This window comes from Pan paniscus, chromosome 13 (genome assembly GCF_029289425.2).
Source record: "Pan paniscus chromosome 13, NHGRI_mPanPan1-v2.0_pri, whole genome shotgun sequence".
NCBI lineage: Eukaryota > Metazoa > Chordata > Mammalia > Primates > Hominidae > Pan > Pan paniscus.
Genome location: NC_073262.2, coordinates 67948199 through 67966918, shown reverse-complemented (window position 1 = coordinate 67966918; position 18720 = coordinate 67948199). Strand labels below are relative to the sequence as shown.

At 36.4% G+C, this 18720-nt stretch overlaps 1 protein-coding gene across 3 annotated transcripts in view; it reads right to left on the bottom strand.

Annotated features, from left to right (window-relative positions):
- SCN2A (sodium voltage-gated channel alpha subunit 2) overlaps window positions 1–18720 on the bottom strand; it is a 152032-nt gene that overhangs the window by 85930 nt on the left and 47382 nt on the right. Inside the window, exons 1-3 of one of the 3 annotated variants that reach the window (XM_063595424.1) lie at window positions 11624–12004; window positions 9670–9987; window positions 8629–8746 (exon numbers count right to left, since the gene is read on the bottom strand). In XM_063595424.1, coding sequence (XP_063451494.1) covers window positions 8629–8746; window positions 9670–9936 — 385 coding nt within the window. In that variant the 5' untranslated portion in view covers window positions 9937–9987; window positions 11624–12004. Of the gene's footprint in view, window positions 1–8628; window positions 8747–9669; window positions 9988–11623; window positions 12005–18720 lie in introns of those variants that run through there. The other 2 variants (XM_055108683.2, XM_055108684.2) reach the window with 2 other exon arrangements.

The following is an 18720-nucleotide window of genomic DNA, read 5'->3' as shown; positions in this document are numbered from 1 at the left end:
TTCAGCCTACCAGCTTTTCTTTCTAAAGATGGCAACATCTTCACGTTTTGTCACTAAAAACAAAAGGATAATTTGAGTTTATATTTGACATGCTTTCTAAGCAGCATTCAACAAGGATGGTTCCTCCCCTTAGCATTAAGTTATCTTCCCTCTGCTTTCAGGAGGTTCCAATTCCCTGGCTTCTTCATGCCTCAGGGAACCAATTTCTCTGTATTCTTTGAAATGTGGCATTTTTCTTTTTGAAAAGAAAGACATAAGGTATGTAAGCCATCTACCTCTCTTCTACTCTCCTCATCCTAGTGTAGTCCATCAACAAACATTGCTCAACAAACATAACCATTATGTACCCACCATTCTCAGATACTTCTCTCCAAGCGAGACCACTCTTCTGAATTCCACATACTTGATTGTCCATATGACATCTGTACTTACATATCTTATCAACACTTCAAATTTTGAATTCTAAAACTGAACTTTTGAAAAGTATCTTTTAATCTACCCCTCCATTCCTGCTAATTACTTACTCCTTTGACGTCTCTGTGTCTTATAAAATGTGCATAATATAGCCAGAGACCTATGAGAAATCTTAGATTGCTGTCTCTCCTTAAACGTTCACATCTAATTAACCATCAAATATTGTCAATTCTGCCTGCTATCTCTGGATTCAGTTACTTTTTTCCATCCCCATATCACTGCATGGTCCAAGTGTCTGTCAAGACTAGCATCAAATCTAATAGTCCATCTAGATTATTGCAGTCTCCTCTAAACTGATGTTTCCAAATTCATGTTTGGCTCCATTTAATCCATTCTGCATACTGTGCTAACACGACCATTGTAAATGTAATATGCATCATTTTGGTAGCTTTCTATTACTCTTAGGATGATGATCAAATGTCTTAACACAGAGTCAAGACGCTAGGAGGTCTGACCCCTGTCTACTTCTCCAGTTTCATTTTCTTTTCTCTTCATTGCATTATCCCCATTTGGATAATACTGTAATTATTTTAGGTTGTCAAATGTTATGAATGTTTTATATGCTGTTTCTGACTTTAGGGTCTTGGAAATGTCACCTCTCTTTTTCTTTAGTACTCAGATTGACCTATTGCCAGTTATATACCCCAGCAGCCCTTATATAGTTTCTCTAATGACAAATTTTAATGATGATCTTCTCAACTACTCTCTGAGCGTCATGAGGACAGGAATCATGTCTATACTATTCACCATTATAGCCTTGCTATTTCACAGTGTCAGTTGACCATTTAATGAAATTAATTTTGCAATTCATTTGTTACTAAATGGAGTTTTTAAAAACAATTTTTGATAAATTATTTAAAAATATAGCATAAAGTTTGTCTTCAAATATATTGTTGGCCAGGTGCCATGGCTCTCGCCTATAATCTCAGCATTTCAGGAGGCTGAGGCAGGCAGATCACTTGAGGTTAGGAGTTTGAGACCAGCCTGGGTAAAATGGTGAAACTCTGTCTCTACTAAAAATACAAAAATTAGCCAGGCATGACGGATGCCTGTAATCCCAGCTAATCAGGAGGCTAAGGCAGGGGAATCACTTGAACCCAGGAGGCAGAGGTAGCAGTGAGCCAAGATCACGCCATTGCACTCCAGCCTGGGTGACAGAGTGAGACTCTGTCTAAAATATATATACATATTGTTTACACAAGTTTCTACATTTTTTGAGGGTAAAAATATAAGAAAAATATAAGGTCGAAATTAACAGCCTTATGCGATTATGCTGCATTATGGACTCGGCAATGGTTTTATGACACTTAAAAACTTACTCTTTATAGTGATATAATTTAGTTATATATAAAAAAGTAAAATATATATTTCAACATTAACAAGAGAAATAATTATTTTCTAATTAGTCACTGATAATAAGTCAAAAACAGGCATTTTCCTTATTTCATGGCTATCATTTTAATAAAAGTATACACTTAAGTTAAAAATTCTGATACATAAAAAGAACAATTTTGCTTTTAATAGAAAAATAGTAGATAACTAGGGTCAAGTTTTTACGCTTGTGGTTTGATAGGTATCTCTAAATAGAAAGGCTTAAAATTCACTAAGTTTCTAAATCATTGTTAATTTATTTCATCAGTCACATACTTTACAAATTCCTGGATTCTGGTGAGTGACTGAAATAGTTTCAGATGATCTTTAAAATACTCAAATATGGCCAGGCGCGGTGACTCACGCCTGTAATCCCAGCACTTTGGGAGGCCGAGGCGGGCGGATCACGAGGTCAGGAGATCGAGACCACCCTGGCTAACACGGTGAAATACCGTCTCTACTAAAAATACAAAAAATCAGCCGGGCGTGGTGGCGGGCGCCTGTAGTCCCAGCTACTCCGGAGGCTGAGGCAGGAGAATGGCGTGAACCCAGAAGGCGGAGCTTGCAGTGAGCCGAGATTGCGCTGCTGCACTCCAGCCTGGGCGACAGAGCGAGAATCAGTCTCAAAACAAAAACAAAAACAAAAACAAAAACTCAAATAACAAAAACTCAAATACAAAAGTATTTAATGTAGGTATGGTTTTTGCATTGGTGATGCCATGCATCAAAAAAGTATAGAAACTCCACATCAAAGCAGATTTCAAAAGGCTCAAACTAGTAGCAAAATGCATACATCCTATATTATTTTTTAAATGTATAATCCAAGTCATAGAGTACATTTTTCAAAAGAACAATGTATCCTGGAACAATATTGCTTTAAGAACTTTGCAATGTAAAATAAAATAGAGGCAGATAAACCTTTTATAATATGAGGGGACAAAGATGTTTTTTAATCTATTAATTTCTTTATGCCAGGTATAAATAAAAGTGGGTTAACCTGTTGATTGATACTAACCTACGAGTTGGCAAATGTAAAATATTTCCTTTGTGTATATTATGAAGAAACACTTCTTCAAGTTTTTAGTGAAAATTGTTTAAGTAGCCCTTGACATGGAGCCTGGATCATCATAACACTGGCACGCCCACCCCTGTCTCCGTGGAGCAAGGATGAAGCACCATGAGATTTAGAGCAATGAACCATGGTCAGATACATCCCTTACCAGCCACGTGGGCTTCAGCAATTTGTTTAATTCTTTGAGGCTCAGTTTTCTCATATAAATGTGGATAATACTTTTCTTACAGTATACAGTCATTATCCACTAAGATAATAATTATTGGTTTCTTACCATTAATAACTCATTTATTGAGTATAAAATTATAGGACATTTCTTTGTTATTCTATAGGAAGGAAAAGACATTATGCTCTGTTCAGAGACTTTGTAATAATGTATAATATCCAGAGAAGTTGCAGAGAAGTTTTTAACCTATATATAAACTAGAAGATAGCCTGATGTTAGAGGTTTTCTAATGTAAAAATGGATAATTTGAAGTAGAAAAGAATAGGTCTTTTTCTGCATACCAGTGCATATTTCTGAGCCAGCAGAAAAATCGAGTAAATGTCACATATACAGTATAAAATATTGGATTCTTTAATTTTAATATGAACAAACTCCTATTTGCCAGTGGATAACTAAATGATAACATATGAGCATTGAAAACAAAAGAAAGAGAAATTGTTGTGTCATCTGCTTTCATATAAACCTGTATATTTCTTTTCATGGAAAACCATGATATTTTATATCTCAGTATGGACACTATTTAATGAATTAGTAAGTTGGAGCAACTAAGAAGCACCTTTGAAATGCATAAAACAAGAACACTGGCAATGTCCCAAGTATATTAAATCCGAGGGTTTAAAAATCATTTGTTTTCTATTGGATGCAAAATGCAAAGAGCCAAGAATCAAAAAACCTGGTCTGAAGTTTTAGCTCTGCCACTGATAGAAAATGTAGCCTTAGAAAAAACTAAATATCTCTGGGTTTCAGTGAACTCATCTACAAAATGAGACAGAACTGACCACATTGTTTGGGTCACTTGCAGGTCTAAACTCTGGTGCTATATAAAGATTTTGTTTGCAGAGTCAGAGTAGGGATTTCTATAAAGTTCTTTGTGCAATTCCTTAAGCAATATGAGAGTTTCCTTTTTGCTAATCTTACAGCAGTTGCTGCTAGAATTTTACCTATTACTGTCATAGATATCCTTTATTGAGTACCTACTAAGTACTAGCATGGGATCTGGTGCTAGATACTTGTCATACATTTTATCATTATTAATGTCTAAGCTGTGATTATAATTTTGCAGATAGAGAAACTGAGATTCGAAAGAATTGGAGTAACTCGGACTAAGGTCATATAGCTAAAAAGTAAATTTTAGAGATAGGGTTTGAATCTACGTTTTCTGATACCAAAACCTATGTTTTCCATTTTCCTACCATTTTCAAATGATAGGTAGTTCAGCATTACTAGTGTGATTTGGAGGGAGGGTCTCAGCTCTTTGGCAGCCTAGTCCCATGTCATGACTTTAAATACCAGCTGTACACTGACAGCTCCCAAAGTTGAACACCTCCAGCCCAGCCCTTTTCTGAACTCCAGATTTGCACAGCCACCTAACTCCTCAACTCCTCCAATGATGTCTAATAGGTGTCTCAAACATAACATGTTCAAAACCAAGATCTTGATCTTACCCACCAAATTGGTTCGCTCAAGTTGCCCCAAGCTCAGTCAACACAACTCCATTTTTCTTTCTTGACCAGACTAAATGCTTGGAATCATCCTTAGTCCCTGCCTTCCTCCTATACACCACAACCAATTGCTCAGCAAATCCTGTCAGCTCTTCTGCAAAATACCTCAAAATTTGATGACATTTTACCATCCTCATTGTTTCCACCATACTCCAAGCCACCATGCTCTCTTGCCTTCATAATGACAGTCGGTCCCAGTCTCCTTGCTTCCACTCTTTCCCCTTATGCAGTCTATTCTCCATGAAGCAGCCAGAGGGATCTTTTAAATATGTGAGTAAGGTCATGATATCCTGCTACTGAAAACCCTCCTGGAGTCTCATTCAGAGTAAATGTGGTGTCCTCACAATGACCCACTGCACCTCGCCTACAACTTTAGCCCCTGACCTTCACTCCCACTGATGTCATCCCCTCACTTCCTGCCTTTCCCACTCTGCTCCAGCCACTCAGGTCTCCTTGCTGATTCTTAAACATACTAGTTGCACCCCCACCTTCAGACTTTACCTCCATACTTGCTGTTCTCCTTGAACTGACTTTATCCCTAGATTCCCATATCTCATTCTTTTGCTTCCTTCGGATCTCTGCTCAACTGGTACCTTTTCAGAAAGGATTTTACTGGCCATACAATCTAAAACAACACCTTGTCACTCCTCCCTTTGACACTAATTTATTTTTCTTAGTAACACTTATCACTAGCTCCCAATCGAGGTATTCGTTTATTGTCTTTCTTCTTCCAAACACACACACACACTCACATGAATGTAACTACATGAGAGTAGGAACTTCATTTTGTTCAATGTTGCATCCCAATGCTTACAAGAATATCTACCACATGGTAGATACTCAGTAAGTACTTGCAAATGAACAAATGAGTAACAAATGCAAAATAAATTAGAGGAGTGTGCATATATTAACTTAAAATAATAAAAGCTGACAGGAAACACATTTAAAACCTTGGTAGGGAACTTTAGGAACATAGATTATTTTTAACTTGTTTGTTATCTAGGAAATAAATCATGTTTTATTTAAATATCAAATAAGACACTAGGCACATCAAAAGAATTTTCAGTTTTCAGAATGCACCCTGGTAAAAATATCACAAGCATAATTTCTCATTCAGCCAAAATAAATTTTTAAAAAAGCTAATTTGATACACAATAGCTCCTAATAGATAGCAGCTCTTTGAGAAACAAGTCAAGGTTTTTGTTTGAAATAGAGGTATTAGTCCAAGTTTAAAATACAAACTTATTTAACATGAATGGCTTCTTGTTGGTTTATAAACTAGTGGTAATAAATATAAAATGACCTCCCAACTGTGGCCAAACAACCATGACCATCTCTCCAAGCATTTTTAACTTACAGTAAAGGACACTGTACTTGAAGTCAGAAAATCAGGATTTAAGTCTAGGGTTTGCAACAAGAGGAATAAAGGACAAAATTATTGTGAAAATCAGTTACTAACTACAGCATCTATATACCTCTAAGTTTACTGGGCTATTTGATCAATTGCACCAGCATCACCAAAACATGGAAGGATTCATGTATCTTAGACTATTAGCCTCACTGCCTTTTGTTATATCTCTGCTCCAAGGTGAGACATCTGAAATATAACACTTTAAGTCAGGAAATTAGAGACTTTTTAAAATCTAATTTTCTACATTGGAATAAATTTGTGACTCTAAGTCATCTGTAAACTTCTCAGAGAATCAACAGCTCAACTTGGCATACCTTAATAGATTTGCCTGGCTGGCTTCACGTTTCAACCTGCATCTCCTCAGGCCTCCCAATGACTTCAGCCTCTGGAGGGTGAGTTCTTTCCCCGAGGAAGCAAATACAAGCCCACAGATTCAAGTTGTATCTGGATATCTAGAGAGGTCCTGGCACAAACTGTGTCCTTAGTACTCATATTCTCTGATCAGAATTTCTTAAACTGCCCTTACCCTCTACCACCAGGAGTCTCTTTTCCAGGGAGTTTTAAATGGGGATTCATAATCTCCTAGGATTTTTTTTTTCAAGTGGGGACCATAGTTTTCATGAGATTTTCCATGGTCTATTACAAAAGTTTTAAAACAAAAATCTGCTTTTGTAAAAAACAAATATATTGGGTTTTCTTAACTCCATCTCATCATTCAGATACACGACAAGAAAGATTTTTTCTGATCCATTCAAACTTATTTTTTCACTTGTTTTGTATCTGATTCTCTAATCTCTGACTTACTAGTCACTTATTTATTTAATGAATATTTTCCCAATGTCTACTAGGAACAGAAGTCTAGTTCTAGGCTAGAATTTTCCACGTAATTTTATATATAAATTATGTTTGCATAAGGAACATACAATTATTTTAAAATATAATGAATAGCTTATGCAGATATTTATTCACTGCACAGATTACAAATGCTTAAAACATAATAATAGATCATAATTTATAATCATGAGACCCAAATATAAATTCCAACTTTATTATTTATTTCTAATGCTAACTCAAAGACATCTTTTTCTCCACATGCTACTGGGTTCTCTTATTTGGAAAACAGAGAGAGGTAAGAAAACATTATTGCTTAAGGTAATGCCAAGAAACTAGGACATCTTAAAACATGAAACATAAACATCAAATAAAAGATGTTGATATCCACCTAAACTGGGGAAGAGGAACAACCTAGAGGTTAAAAGGAGACTTTACAGAATGTTACACTTCTAAAGACAACATTTGCCATACTGGGAGGCAAGTCTAGGGACATGCTTTACATCCCCTCCACCCAGAAATGACATAAGTACCCTGTACCAGGCTTATCCGATTTCCTGAATTCCCTACTTAATTTAGTTCCATACCTTATCTAATTCAAATATTTTCTAGGCCTGCTAAAGGTGGAGAATATTTATACTGAAAGCCTTAATACCAGGCCCTGGGCTAACCACATTATGGAATTCCAAGCAACGATTCTTTCTGAAGAAGAAATAACATGCTGTCCTAATCTGAGGATTTGCTTAATTTCAGTTCCCCTGCCTTACCTCTGATTCCTGAAGCGTATCACTCCTCCTCCCATGACTTCTGTGTTCTTCGTGTAAATGCCCCTGCCCCACACAGCTTCAGTCTTCCAAGCCTTTGCTTCATTGGCATTCCCAAGACTGGCTGTCAACAAGACTTGTTTATGGCCTAGAATAAAATCTCTCATTTCCAACTACTCTATTTAATTTCAAGGAATCAATCAAATTGCCATCTCCTACCAAGATGTCATCAATCTCATTTTTGGAAAGCAGGTGCTTCAATAAGGAGTATAAAAAATAAAATGAGAATGTATATGGATAGATAGACATTAATCCTTTGGAGAGGGATAATTGTAGCAAGACTTGTGACTTCAATAAAACATAGGAACAAGTGATAAAAAGAAAAAGAAAGGAAAAGAATAGAAAGCAAAAGATCAATAAGAAGGCTGTTGCGAAACAAATTTGGAAAAGTATTTGAAAGGGTGTTATACCTACAGACACAATTGTAAACGCTTACTAACTCAAAGCTTTTAAATGCTAAAATAGAAGAAAGTCATAAAATTCAGACCAAAAACATACAAAATTGTAATTCAGATTATGTATATTTATTTTCCAAATGTAAAAGCAGTAAAGAAAATTAGCTCATGGAGTTTACTCCCTTACCTAACATTGTAAATTGAAGACTTACAGGAGGAAAGTCTGGTAATACGGTCAAAATTAATGAGAAAGGCTTGGGATGTGGCAAGCAATTCATAAGGGAGAAGAAAAGAGAAGAAAGAAGTAATAGTGAGTTGGGTAGAGATGAAACACTTAGAAGACGGGGAAAAGTAATTCACTTACCTGTGATCTCATTTTGCAACATGCTAACGATTGAGTAAAAGGAAAGAAAAAGAAAGAACACATAACATTGCCAACCACAGATATTTTGGAAAATGTGTAGCTCAATAACTTGGTCAAAGAAGAAAATCATATTAAGTGACGATTTGAAAAAGGATATGAATGTACCAAAATCTTAATAGCTAATTTTCTAATAGGGTTGAAGGGAGTTAAAATGTAAAGGGCAGGGGTGGCACTGAATCGAGAGATTGCTTTCCCTTTATTCAATACTATAAACGTCTGAAAAAGAAAACACAACACATAAAACAAAACTTAGAATATATATTAAGAATATTTTAAGAGAAAAGTAAAACCGTTATTTATAAATATTGCCCTGTAAAATAGTGTATAACATAATAATTACCATCATATGACATGAAGATAGATGCTTTTTTTTCTGAGCACTATAAACTTTCCTAAATTTGATAAATGACATGAGGATTATTAAGAAAATTTGTGATCAATGCCATAGGAATTCTTAGCATCTTTATCAAGTTTTAATGTAAGTATTTTAAAACCGCATTTATAATTCACATAAAGCACAAAATTGAGGCTTTGATTTTTTTTTGGTTAGAAAATTTTCTCATGAGAACTTCAAGGTTTTCCAGGTGTGTTCTTTGCTCAGAATCTTATTTGGCACCTACAAGTCACCTGCTATTATTCCTTCTGTGGAGAGCAATAGAAAGGAGAAAGTATGGTATAAAGGAATAATTAAACCCACTGAAGATCAAAGTGACTTATGGAGAGCTAGAGACTATAAAGAGGAATTTAGATACTACTCCTGCAAATATAAAAAATAAAATTTAAATAGACTCCTAGTTTAGAGTTTTTGCTTCTCAACATTATTAGGGAATCAGGGTCAATTTACACTGGTTTAAGCATATAATTTGTATTCAAGAAGGTGAATAGGCTTTTGTCCTTCCTTAATTCCCACGCTGGAGGATGCCTCACCAGTTCTCTGCCTGTCTCACAAATGCAGGTTCAAATGAGTGCTTCCAAAAGACTTCTAGGATCATTGGTCCATTACACGGTCAGGCCCATCCAGCATCTTAGTGATACTTTAGACAGAGGGAAGGAGGCAAGCCTTCTTCACCATCATCCCTGGGACTAGCCCAGAACCAATTAGTAAATAGGCAGTGAAGGCAACTTGACTAAGAACTCACTTTCTTATTGATATAGAAGGGGTCCAGATCCTCCAGGGGCACTGACACCATCTCTGGAGGAATGTCTCCATAAATAAATGGAAGAGATTTTCCTGCTTCCAAGTCACTGTTTGGCTTTGGGCCATTTTCATCATCCTCATCCTTGCGTTCCTGTTTGGGTCTCTTAGCTTTCTCTTCTGCAATGCGTTGTTCAATAGCAGCAAGGGATTCCCTGGTAAAGAAGCGGAAGCTGTCAGGTCCTGGCGGTACCAGCACTGACTGTGCCATCTTTTCATCCTGCTCCTTTAATCACTGTTTAGCTCCTTGCATAAGAAAGTGCTACAGAAACAGGGAGGGAAAAAAAGCAATGACCATTAGAATAAAAGGTGATTGTGTCAGTTACATGACACTGAGCACTGAGATACAGCATAGAAACCCAGAGAGCTATAATATTTTCAAAAAAGCTGTATTTGGTATTCAGGGAATCTCATATGTGCATCCATTTGCTCGCATGGAGATCTATCTCTCACATTCAGTAGGTGTCTATGAGGTAATGTAATCTCCCACTCCCAAAATGTTTTAAGTGATTGTGCTACTTGTGGGAAAATATGCAATTCAGAGCTCAGAAATGGAGGATACTGGTTTGTGCCTGCTGTTTCACTTGTGTGAATATTTTGGCAGCCATCTTTTTCAGCATTCTTTCTGAAAAAATAGCAGAGATCCAAAACAAGAGATGAAACATCACACTAAATTGTAGAACCTGAGCTGAGGATCTTGCACATATCTCTCCAAGTCTTTGCACGTGCCCTTTGGCTCACTTTATCACATTTAAGAGTTTATTCCAAGTCAATTCACTGGGTAAAAATCTCTGGAAATCCTAAAATGCCAGGCTATGGAAACATAGGTAGATCCTGCTTGAAAGAAAGGGAATGGGAAGGAGCAGAAGATGCCTGGTTGTGTTTGCAACTGCTCGGAAGCTGCACAGGAAGGGACCCAGCTCCTGCCAAACCGGGCAGGAAGTCATCCACATCAGAGGTCTGTAGCTCGGACCCCCTGGCTTAGCAACCTGCTGCTAGCTAGTGTAATTGCTTCTTAAATTAACACATTTGCAGTACCTTAGGAAATACTGTAGAGATAGCCAATTTCCTCAAATTATGCCCATTTCACAAAAACGTAGCCTCACAGTCTTAGTGTCCATATCAGAATTTGGACTTGAGAAAAAATAATAAGTTTATGATAGTTTATCTTTTCAAGCAAACTCTTATTATATGAGTCTTTGCAATAACCTAAATAGATTTTTACTGGTATTCAAATCATATTTCACTAGACTAAAGTAGATAACTCAAAAGAGCACATCAGTCATTCCAAATGTTACCTCTGAACCAGTGGCAGGAGTTTCTATGCTATTTGAAACAATACAATCAACATCTTGACTCCTAAATGCCACTTAATCTATTTTTTCCATCTTTTCAAAAAATCAATCTATTTCACCCCCATACTATAGGAGTCAGAGTTGTCATTTAAATATATGAAATGCATTTTCTAAGAGTGAAATGTGTTATGCAGTTCACTTCTGCAGCATACACCAGATAAAACAGAGGGAAACCTAAAATAACAAAAACTACTGCACAGTTTTATTTAAAAAAAATGTTGAAGTAAACCAGGACCTTTCAGCTACCAGCTAGCAGACTGCCCTCCCCAGTATTATAGTGCCTCCAAAACATCCCTCATTTTTTTCACCCATTCCTAGAGACCCTCATGCCTAGCGACAGACATAGGCATGAAGATGGTCCTTGCACACTGGGGGAGGAAACTGCCATGCCTGGATTCTCTAATAGAAGAGACATGCTAAAACATGCAGCCAGCAGCTTCAAAATGAAAGTGGTCCCTCTGCAGATTTCCCCAAGGATTCTACTACTGTAAAGGTAGAGAAGCATCACAGAGAATAAGCATAATAAGAATATTAAAACATTACCCCTGTAGAATCTTTTACACCCAGAGTTTGGGATTGATAAGCTGGCACCAAGAAGACTGCAGCTAAAATTCCATCATGCTTTAAAAAAAAAAAAATCTTTCTTTTTTTTTTTTTTTTTTTTTAAATTCTCCTTCAAAGACCACACCTAACTTCCTGTAAAAGGATTCTGGTAACTGAAGTAAGAAGAGGCATTTCCTGTACAGGGACTACAAAATGGCATTATTGTAACTACCACTAGAGGGCGGGGAACTGTGAAGAGAAACACCTTCACAGCGTACACACAGACATATGTCTGAAGCAGCCCAAAGCTCTCAGTTGTGGAACCGATCTTCCACAGGCTTTTCTTGGAACGAAACATTAAAACTTTGCTGATTTTAAGTGTTAATTTTGTTAACAGATAATGCTTCTCCTCATGCTTTTTATTTGCTATGTCAGAAAGTCATTCAACCCATATAAAGAATTCAACTTTAAAGTAAAGAGAAAGTACAGTAGTGCACTGCTTAATGGCATTTTTGGTCAATGACAGATCACATATATGACAGTGGTCGCATAAGATTATAATACCATATTTTTTACTGTACCTTGTCTATGTTTAGACATGTTTAGATACACAAATACCATTGCATTACAATTGCCTGTAGTATTCAGTACAGTAACATCCAGTATAGGTTTGTAGCCTAGGTGTAATAGGCTCTACCATCTAGGTTTTACGTACACTCTATGAGGTACACACAATGACAAAAATCACCTAATGACACATTTCTCAGAATATATCTTGGTCCTTAAGCAAAGCATGACTATAAATAGGGAAGGGTTAAAAATAAAAACTCATATTAAATAGCAATTAACCCTTACTATATGTAAGGGTTAAAAATAAAAATTCATATTAAACAGCAATTACCATATGTAGGCTTGTAGCCAAGGAACTACAAACATAGAGTAGTATTTGATATTAGCCTCAGCCCCAGATAATCTTAAATCCAATGTAGTTCTTTGCTAATTCAATAAAGAGATGGCCTGTGCCACACAAGTTAACTCTCTCCAGAAAAAATATTAACCCAGTGAGACACCAATCTTATTTATCTCTGATTTAAGTCACTAAAAAGCAACCAGAAAAAAGAACTGATAAACCAGTGAGATTGTGAATGCTAGGCTTTCAATTAATATCATAGTGAAGATTTGAGGACTTACTAAGTGCCAGTCACTTGGCTAAGACATTTGCCCTGTATTATTTCATCCTCCACACAACCCTATTGGATAAATGCTTTCATTATCCTTATTTGCAAACTGAAGTAAGGACATACACTGAGATTAGGAAAAGTCTCCTAAGATCATACAGGCAGGATTCAAACTCAAAATCTGATAGCAAAAATCTGTGATCATTACTCAATCATAAAAAGAAAACAGGCACCGGTATCAATTATAATTAGAACAGTTCTAATTGTTAAATCAATGTATTTCATACTTTCTGGCTTCATCATTTTCATTGGAAAATGTATTTGTTGGGCAAAAACAGAAAACAAAATACCACATCTTCTCACTTATAAGTGGGAGCTAAACATTGGGTACACATGGACATAAACATGGGAACAAGAGACACTGTGGACTATAAGGGGGTATAGGGTGGGGGAAGCAAGTGTTGAAAAACTACCTATTGGGTACTATGCTTGCTACCTGGGTGGTGGGTTCAATCGTACCCTCAAACTTTGGCATCATGCAATATACCATCATAACAAACCTGCACAGGTACCCGCTGAATCTAAAATAAAGGATTTGGAGAAAAGAAGAAAATGTGTTTGTTGGAAATGAGCAAGGGGAAGATGTAGCCCAAAATAATATTTTAGTCACTTTAGCAGATAACTTTTGATTGTAAGAGAAAAAGATGTCTCAAACTAATTGAAGTAAAAAATAAATAAAGACAGGAGTTTATTGTTTCATGGTTTGTCCAGGGCTAGTCTTAGGCATATGATGATTCAAGAGCTCAGCTGATGTTACCAGCTCATAGTTATGCTGTATCCTTTTGTTCTGACTTTCATAGTGATAAGTTTCCTAAAGATTCTTCTCTTAGCCGTAGCTTCCCTACAGCTAGATGCTGTAGCAGCTCTAGCCTCCCAACCTTCCAGACCTCAATTCAGTGGGAAGAAAGACTCAGAAAAACTCATTGCATCTCACTGACACCTGGTGGGTCACATGCCCATCCTGAAGTAATTACTCTGTCCAGGGTAATGTCGTCTTTGATTGGCCTCTCCTAAGCCACATGCTGTAGCCCTGAAACACGGAAGAGTCCTCACTTGAAACCTATGAGTAGTCAGGGTTATCATTGTGGTACAGAAGCATTTCTCAAAAGTGGAGTTGGAGCTGGGAAGGTTGCTTTTGCTTGTAATCCCAGCATTTTGGGAGATCAGGGCAGGAGGATCCCTTGAGACCAGGCATTTGAGGCTGCAGTGAGCTATGATCACACCACTGCACTCCAGCCTGGGAGATAGAGCAAGACAAAGAAAGAAAGAGAGAGAGAGAGAGAGAAAGGAAGGAAGGAAGGAAGGAAGGAGAGGAAGAAAGAAAGAAAGAAAGAAAGAAAGAAAGAAAGAAAGAAAGAAAGAAAGAAAGAAAGAAAAGAAAAGAAAGAAAGACAGGAAGGAAGGAAGGAAGGAAGGAAGGAAGGAAGGAATGAACGACAGACAAGTCCCGGTGGCTCATGCCTGTAATCCCAGCACTTTGGGAGGCCGAAGCAGGCAGATTGCTTGAGGCCAGGAGATCAAGACCAGCCTGGCCAACATGACGAAACCCGATCTCTACTAAAAATAGAAAAAATTAGCCGGGCATGGTGATGGGCACCTGCAATCCCAGCTACTGGGGAGGCTGAGGCAGGAGAATCGCTTGAACCCAGGAGACGGAGTTTGCAGTAAGCCAAGATCATGCCACTGCACTCCAGCCTGGGCAACAGAGTGAAACTCAGTCTCAAAAAAAAAAAAAAAAAAAAAAAAGAAAGAAAAGAAAAAAAAAAAACACCAGGAAATGACAAAGAGCAGAGTTGTTGAGTTACTATTACTGGAATAAGGGGGAAATTAATGCTGGACAGAAAGAACAAACAAGTGCGTGCTCTAGTCACATTCTCATCATATTTGCAGTGCCTCCACTTTTGGAAAGTAACATTATCAATATCGGGATATATACATATGGTATATCTTCCATGTGTACCAACTTCCATGTATACTGGCCAGGCAAGATACTTATAAGATTCCTTCCCCATAGTAAGTTGTCCTACTGCAATCAAGCGCACAATATTTCATAAATCTCTATGATGAGTGTCAACTTCAATTATCAAATCCATATTCAGGTCTTACTTTACAGATGTGCTCAGCAATATACCAACTTGTTATACAAATGATTCTAATTCAAAATAAATTAAGAATAAACAAATTTATGAAATGATTTACCAAACATATTTTTGGGAGAAGATTAGTCATAATAATAACACATAGTATCTACTTTTTTTAAATAAAAATCTACAAATAGTACCTACTTTTGTCAAGCACTATTTTAAGAGCTATGAAACCATTTATTCCTTATAGCAACCTAATGAAATAGATACTGTAATCATTTCCCTTTAAAACATGAGGAAGAAGTAAAAAATGGAACAAAGGATACTAGAGGCTGGGGAAGATAGGGAGAGATTTGTTAAAGGATACAAAATTACAGCTAGACAGGAGAAATAAGTTATAGCTTCTATAGCACTGTAGGATGACTATACTTAACAATATTATAGAACTTCAAATAGGTAGGAGGAGGATATTGAATGTTCCCAATACAAAGAAATGCTAAATGTTTGAGATGATGGGTGTGCTAATAACCCTGATCTGATCAGTATATGTTATATGTATTGAAATATCACTATGTACCCCATGAATATGTACAACTACTGTCAACTTAAAAAATAACGAAACAGGAATAAACAGAGGCATCCTGAAATTCAGTAGTTTAAAATACAAATAAGTTCTCACAACTGGAAAGAGTAGGGTCAGATGTGGAACTCATGCTTGCTGGCTGCAGATTTCATGTTTCTAACAATTATGCAATGCTTAAGACATTTTCTGGAATTATGCACTATCAGAAACATACCAAGATATGTGCAGTTTCCTTAACATTATATTAGTTATAGAGTCACCTCTTTCTCTCCCATTGATTCTAGCCAGTGAGTGTGTCTTGGAATATTTAAAAGAGTGAACACAAAATGTTTTACCAAAACATATAAAACATCGAATGAACAACACTGAGTATTTTTTCACATCAAAGATACTTTTGCGTAATGTAGATTTAAGTAAATAATTATAGTCTGTTTCTCATTTCCCAGGATAAGGTTTTCAGAAATCATACGTTAGTTTTTCTTCCATTTGTTCTGACCTTTGTTATCACATCATACTGATATTTTATGAGAGTTCTATATGACATATATTACGTGAAGGTTTTAAATTTCATTCAGTTGTACTACATTTCAGACAGAAGATTTTGTGTTACAACTTTTAAGGCCAGACACTATATTTGGAAGACCCATGAATAATGAGAAAGGCAAACGATATTATCTGAAGTAGTCAGAAAATAAAAAATCTTAAGAATTGGGATTCTAAATTCTGATACTTCTATAATGTTTTCCTTTCGATACTCTTTTCCTTTAGTTTTCTCATTTATACAAGAGGAATATATTTTTTCTAAATTAAAATTTTAAAAAATCATGTTATTACACATGATGACATCAGCAAAAAGTTATATGAAAGATAAGACAATTTAAAAAAATAAGGGTATGTAATAATAAACATTGTACCACAATTTTTTTCTACAAAGATCCACATTAATAATACATGCTCTAGAAATAAATTTATACTAAGAAAATGGCATATTAAATTTCATAGATGAGGACATAATTTTATATTAGTTTATATTGTAATTAGTGGTTGTGGATAAGTGCGCAAAGACTTAGAAAATTTTGTGCCCAAGAATTAAGAAAGCTGAAAACACTAAGGAAAGTCTTTTTTTCTGGAAGTGGCCTTTTAAGTTCTGTTCTACAATTGTAGTTTTTTGGGTTCTTTGGTACATTACAGTAATGTAAACATAAACCAATAAAAGATTTGCTAAATATTATTTGAATATTTATTTTTCAGATATTCTAGCTTTCTTATTCCATAGGTTCAAGTCTATTTTCTTATCAACTTTTTGATTGTTACTTGCTGTGATATATATTTGTATATATGCATATACACACACATATGTACACACACACACACACACGTATATGTATCCTTCTCTTTTTAACCTGAATCCACTAGCCCATTTCTGTAACTAACAATTTCCATAATGGGGAGACAGTTCTGAACAACCAGACTTACGTGTTTTTCTGCTGTAGAGTAGAAACAGAGAATAGTAGAATATGAAGAACTCACATTCAGTGTTTACTGGTGAGAAAAGCTGGTTTTTTTTTTTAATGCTAGGTTTAGTTCCAATATGAAACTAACTTATTTTTTATACTTTATTTTTATATTAGGTGCATTGAGCAATATTCTTTTTTCTCTTTCTTGAAATAAAAAAAATTATTTAGAAACTACTTAAAATAGAAAAAAAAAAAAGCCTGTCAAGAAACACCAGGTGGAAAATGAGTTGCTAATAAAGCAGAATTTTAGGTAACAAAAGTCTAAAAAACCACAAAAGAGAAACAGCACCACTGTCATTTGAACAATGGCTATTTACTTGCATTTTTTGGCATTGTTAATCACTGAATCTGGATTTTTCTCTGAATTCCACACAAAGCATCCATTAAACAACAATTTTGTTATAAAATGTTTACTTTTTACACACATTTTAGGACAAGCTATCACCAGACACAAATCAATACAAATGCATCAGGGGCTGAACAATCTCAGTGAGTGACACATATTTTGCAAACTTCTGCCAAACAAAAGGATGGAATAGGTTGTGCACAAATCAAATGAGGGAGAGTTAAGGAATAACACATTTTAAATATTAATAATTCAGACATGGTACTGTATTTTCTGCAAAAGAAAATGAACACTTAGTAACACACTAATAAATTTTATCTCTTAAGAGATTAGTGTACTGATAAAGTATTCAGAGAACTGGAGAGCTGTGGACAGCAGATACCAAAAACATCCCAGCTTTGCAGAGGTAACCAGAGCCTTCCCTGATTACTCCCTTTGCCAGAGGTCCACAAAGAATTTGCAGTGTGCCCACCTGCCTGCTGCACTTCCAACTCCAAGCTGCAAACTTTAAGAACCCAAAGAGGTGTCCCCAGTGGGCAAGGGGAGCAGAGAAGAGAAGCAATGTTAGAGTAGGTAGTTAGGCAGACATGAGCAAGGCAGTAGAGAGCCCCTCCCTCAGGAATGTCAGGCAACCATCAGATGATGGTCAGGTGGTTACTAAACTGTCTAAAATAATAATTGGTCTTAGCCAGCACCAGGTAAAGACAGTCCCCTAATGGCTTAAAAAAAAAACACCTGAACCTGGTGATCAGTGGCTTCCTGATAAGTTCTCAGGAATTGGGTGAGTGAGCTCAAGCATGCCCATTAAGAGGCAAAATGGCAGAGTTTAACTGGTATATGACCTTCTCAGGAACACTCTACTGGTAAAGGAAAATTGCCTCAAGTGAGCAGGCATACAACTTCAGTAAACACACTGCACATATTGCCCCTCCCAAGTGCTGGCAGATCACTGCACATGTGTACAGCCTGCTCCAAAAGAAAATAAAGGGAAGAGAAATGCAAACGCCGTAACCAGGCCATAACCAGGCCAATGTATAAAACTTCAAGTCAAGGGCCAAACAGGGCACTTGGACCTCTCAAGTTGCCTGCTTGGCCTTTTCCCAAGTATACTTTACTTCCTTTTGTTCTTGCTCTAAAACTTTTAAATAAACTCTTACTCCTACTCTAAAACTTGCCTCGGTCTCTCCCTCTGCCTTAAACCTACTTCTTCCCCTTAGCCAAATTCTTTCCTCCAACGAGGCAAGGATCAAGTTTGCTGCAGACCTCTATGGATTCACCACTGGTGACATGTTAAATGTAAAACTAAAGGATGGTAAAATGGGAAACAAC